The 5,340-nt window shown below is 43.1% G+C and overlaps 1 protein-coding gene across 3 annotated transcripts in view; it reads right to left on the reverse strand.

Moving 5' to 3' along the window:
• Positions 1-867: 867 nt before the first annotated feature.
• Positions 868-5,340, reverse strand: part of dse (dermatan sulfate epimerase) — a 43,491-nt gene continuing 39,018 nt past the window's right edge. For all 3 annotated transcript variants that reach the window (XM_015398681.1, XM_015398683.1, XM_015398684.1), the window contains one exon: positions 868-2,759. In XM_015398681.1, the coding sequence (XP_015254167.1) occupies positions 1,016-2,759 (1,744 nt within the window). In that variant the 3' untranslated portion in view covers positions 868-1,015. The remainder of the gene's footprint in view (positions 2,760-5,340) is intronic.

Consider the following 5,340-nt stretch of genomic DNA (forward strand, 5'->3'; position numbering starts at 1 on the left):
ACTCGAGTACGAGTCACAAACTCGAGTCCCCATCTCTGGCTTACAGCAGTGCGCTCTAGGTTGACAGTACCTGGTTCAACCCCCACTGCCTTCACTTCGGGTTTCTGAGGAAGACCCTTAACCCCTGATTGCTCCCAAGGCGCTTCACAATGGCAGCCCACTGCTCCCCAAGGGGGTTAAATGCAGAGATAAATTCCACCAATGTGAATAAATACATCACAGAGAGACTTCAGCATAAAACATAAACTAAGAATCTCAAACATTCAAACCAGTCTTGATGAAAAACATGTAATATCCACATTTGTTTACAAAGAAAAACAATTTGGCTATGTACATCTAAGTCCTAAAACTTTTTTTTTTGTTAGCCTATTTATTTATGTTGGTTTGCAACATGGGCCCCGTTTCAGAAAGTGGGATAAGTCAGAACTGGAATAAGTTCTGGAGTAAATCCCTACATACCCTTGAGTTGTGGATTCAGAAAGCCGAATAGCTGTTATCCCGAGACAAATTAATGACCCAAGTTACTCCAACGTGTTATAGTTAGAGTGGCTCAGGTTATCCTCAGCAATCTCTGATAGTTATGCTGTTATAGGCTTAGGCTGCCGGAGGACATAGGGACCACTTTTCCCCTTTATGCTTCATTGTACTTCTAAAGCATTAAGTGAATGTAGACAATTTTTGGGGATGGCCTAAATGCAGAGCTAAATTTCTCCAATGTGAGATCAATAAAGTGCAAATATTAATATCAATTATTATTACAGATACTCAATCAAGGAGAGAAAAATGATGGTAAGGTTGTAAAGTAAGTCATTGTAAAGTAAACTGAAGGAAACTTGACCAAGCATGAATTGTCCACATACATCACAGTTAGTATTTTCTCTTTTTATTAAAACTTGACATTCAAAAGCGACAAATATAAAATTACAATAAGTTTTTTCTTTAAACAGTCGTCTTAATATTGTGCCATCAGACCAGGCTTGGAGTGGGGTGTGATGTTTTGTTCACTTCAGAGGTGTCAGCACTGGCTGTGGGAGCATGACAAGTAGAGGTACAGCAGGATGAAGCAGTCAATCAAGACGATGGTATAGAAGCACTTCTGCGTCTGCAGGCTCCGCCCCCTCTGAAAGCGAGTTAGCAGAACAGCCAGCAATAGGAAAAAGGTGGAGGTGTTAAGGAGCAGAAACAGTCTAATGTAGGAGGCGGCACCAGAGTCTCCCTCACTCCTTGCTGTGGCCACCATGTGAACCTGCTTGAATCGACGACCCTTAACAAACCCCCCCTTCCTGTTTCTCTGGCCTTCTGGATAGTCCATGAAGGCCCTAGTATCTGCGTCCCCTTCCTCTGGGCTCTCCTCATACATACGCTTTGGTGTCCTCTGTCTCTCATTCTTCTCATTGACTTCAATCTGAGCAAAAATGTCAGGCAAATTCTCAGAGAGCTTCTCTCCAAGGTTTCTCTTACCCCCTTTGCCTTTGCGTTGTTTCTTGGACATGGCAAACATCTTTTTGATAACCTCCTCCGTCTTCTTCTTGTCGGAGAACTGGAGGAGGCGCTCAGCAGTCTTACGGAAGCTGGCAGTGTTGAGGACCCGCCCCAGGATGTGTCTCTCCATCTGCTGGAAGACAGGTTTGACGTGCTGGAGGTTGTCCTCCATCACATTGACATATTCTTCAACTTCTGGGGGAGACTTGTTCTCCATGGCTGCTGCTCTCTCAAACACAATCTTTTTACGGTCCAGCAGCACCATGGCAAAAAGAGGCTTGCTGGGCACCTCCCCTGTCAGAAGGTAAATGGTGTATGTGTGGTCTTTGGTAGAGAGGTAAATATCCACACGCTGATCATCTCCACGTAGGCTGAAGCTCTGTACATCCAGGCCTGGTCCAAAGAAAATATAGGCCACCCTTGTGTATGGGTACCTCAGTGGCATTGTAACATTGACATAGTTGGAGCCATTGTAGGGGTACCCCCTAGGGTAACTCCAGTAACCCACCATCCCTTTGTTACTGGAGTTTGTGTCGTCCATCCAGAACATCTTATATTTATCCTTCCCATGTGTTACAAATGCTCCATGAACATCGTCTACTTTCAAACTCTGAAATGGTAGCTCTGTATTGTGAAAGAAGGCGCTCATGGCCCTGGCAGGGCTCTCTGAATCTAGGTGGATATGATCAACCATGAGCAGGAGCTGCGGGTGAAGAAGGAGCAGGTTCCTCTGGAAGTTCCTGATCTTTAGTTCTGGGTTATAAACAGAATGTCCCTCACCTCGGATAAAGACCATCCCCTCTTTCAGAATAGCAGCTTCTACTCTGCCCTGGGCATCAGCTGCGAGCCCCACCTTGAACTTCAGCCACTTAGAGTCACAGGCTTCGGTTACTTGTCCAGCCCACGGTTTAAAGCAGCTCCCTGAGAGGGTTGAGCCAAACAACAACACATTGTTCAACAAAGTGTACTTGGGTCCATACAGTGCCTCTGTGATAAATGGGACACCGTTGGGTGCGAAGGTGAAAGAATTCTGATCAGGGTGCTCGTGACCGGCGTTAAAGTTCCTCCAGCCTTTGATCCACTCTTTGTACTTGTTGTTGTGAACAATGTCAAAGATGGCACGTCCCCCCAGTTTCCCGGACTTGAAGGAGAGAAAGGAGTTGTTGGTCCCAGAAGGCAAAGTGCTGCCGTACGTCACCACCCCCCAATCCTCGAAATAGTGGAGCTGAGATGTTCCGAAATCTGCTGGCGGTTTTGGAATCAGGCCAGGGTCATACCTGCATCACAAAGGAAAGTCAATAATTAGACGGAGAACAAAAATAAGAGCCAACCAAAGAAATACCTTGAAATGCTGTCAAACTCGACATATGGCTGGTCATTGATGGTGACCATGCATTAATCTATTGTCTAATCTAAGATCGTTTTGCTAAAATAAACCAATATATCCGTCATCCAACCACATTCTCCAGCTTAATCTTGGCCTTTCAAGGCCAGAAGGAATAATTAACGCTCCAGAAAGTTCTAGGTCTGTCTAGATGTATTCCTCTAGTTGGATAAATATATCAACAGTAAAAATACTTTAAAAAGCTGCTATAAATGTATTGTTAGTAGCTGACCTCATGCAGAATTACTTCATCCACTCAAGCATTTAAATAAACACCTATTGGATTGTCAGTCGGCATAAACTACCCCAACTTAACAAGTTTATTCCTCCAAGAGTGGTCTCTTCTTTATTGTACACGGAGCTGGCCACCCTAAATATAACCAGTGTTAATGGAAATATGACTTCCTATCCATATTAATAATGCTATTAATGCTGCAGTTTTAATGAGTCAGCGTTTTAATGAGTCTGGATTGCCCTCGTATGGCGGCCAAACTCTGACATTATGATAGTTTATAGAGTATATAGATACACAGATAAATAAAGGCTCAATAAATAAACAGTCAAACAATAAATGGCAAATGAAATACATAAATAAATAAGTTTAAGCATAATATAATTATACAACGAGCATTAAATGTATAAACATATTTTAATTAGCTTATTCATTAATTAACTTTTGTAATTTTTTTCCATCCATCCATCCATCTTCCTCCGCTTATCCGGGGTCGGGTCGCAGGGGCAGCAGCTTAAGAAGGGAGGCCCAGACTTCCCTCTCCCCAGCCACTTCTTCTAGCCCCTCAGGAGGAACCCCAAGGCGTTCCCAGACAAGCCGACAAACATAGTCTCTCCAGCGTGTCCTGGGGCCTCCCCCCGGTGGGACGTGCCCGGAACACCTCACCAGGGATTCTTACCAGATACCTGAGCCACCTCAACTGGCTCCTCTCGACGTGGAGGAGCAGCGGCTCTACTCCGAGTCCCTCCCGGATGACCGAGCTTCTCACCCTATCTCTAAGGGAGAGCCCAGCCACCCTACGGAGGAAACCCATTTCGGCCGCTTGTATCCGCGATCTCATTCTTTCGGTCATGACCCAGAGTTCATGACCATAGATGAGGGTAGGAACGTAGATCGACCGGTAAATCGAGAGCTTCGCTTTTTGACTCAGCTCTCTCTTCACCACGACGGACCGGTACAGCGCCCGCTTCACGGCAGACGCTGCGCCAATCCGCCTGTCGATTATATTTTCATTATAATTTCAGCTTTAGTTTTTTTCTTAATTACCTCTGCACTAATTAATTCTGCATCATCAAGCAACCAGGTGGAGCTGGTCTGGAGAGGACAGCTACCTCTTCCTGGTTGGTTAGAATGAGTAAAAGCTACATGCTACCAGGTTGGCGATAGCACAACAAAGATGGTTGCCAACCATGGGTTTACCAAAACGCTGAGCTGGGACACATAGCAGCGTTTTTCTCTTTAAACAATGCTGTAATTCAGGATTTTATATGAGCTGCACACATGGACACAGCTGTCAGTCTGCTAAACTCCTTCCCATCTGTCACTTAAATTACATATAAGGCTTTAGCTTTTAAATTCATGTATTAAACAATTTACACAAAAAGCATTGAATTATGGAGATATTATAGCTCTAGGCTAACTTTGATTTATTGGGAATAAGCCAAAGAATTGCTCTAAATTATAAAGTCTGTCAACTGCTGGATTAAATACCAGAGGCATACCCATTTTTTCTCACTCTGGAAATAAAAAGAAAAAACTTGGGTGCATTGCTGCTTTATATTAAGTTGGGAAAAATTATGATAAAACACTTGACAGCTGCCTATCTCCAGCTGTCAATGGGTGAGAGGCGGGGTCCACCCTGTAAAGGTCACCAGTCCATCATCACAGGACAAACAACCATTCATGCACACCTAAGGAGAATGTAGAGAAGCCAATTGACCTAACAGCAGGGGTGGCTGGTCAATAGAGGGCGATAGGGCACCTCTCCACCCAACCAATGACCCTGATGTAGACATAAAAAAAAAAATAAAGATTTTTTTTTCATAATTTAAATGTATGTTATCTTAAATTTTAAAATGAAATTAAAAATATTTTTAAATGTATTCATATATATTTTTACATGGAAAGATAAATATTTAATATTTAATGACTATTCAGGAACTGACATTTAGAGCCCATATCAAAAAGGTAGAATTTCCTTCTTTCGTCTACAGAATATTGCAAAAATTAGAAATCTCCTGTCCAGGGGTGATGCTGAGAAACTAGTCCATGCATTTGTTACTTCAAGGCTGGACTATTTTGGACTTTCTTATTAGGAAGTCCACAAACCTTCAGCTGATCCAAAATGCTGCAGCCAGATTTCTGATGAAAATTAAAAAGAGAGATCATATCTTCATTGGCTTCCTGTTAAATCCAGAATAGAATTTAAAATCCTCCTTCTCACATATAAAGCCTTAAATGG

Source organism: Cyprinodon variegatus, unplaced genomic scaffold (genome assembly GCF_000732505.1).
Source record: "Cyprinodon variegatus isolate N-32 unplaced genomic scaffold, C_variegatus-1.0 Scaffold950, whole genome shotgun sequence".
Classification (NCBI taxonomy): Eukaryota; Metazoa; Chordata; class Actinopteri; order Cyprinodontiformes; family Cyprinodontidae; genus Cyprinodon; species Cyprinodon variegatus.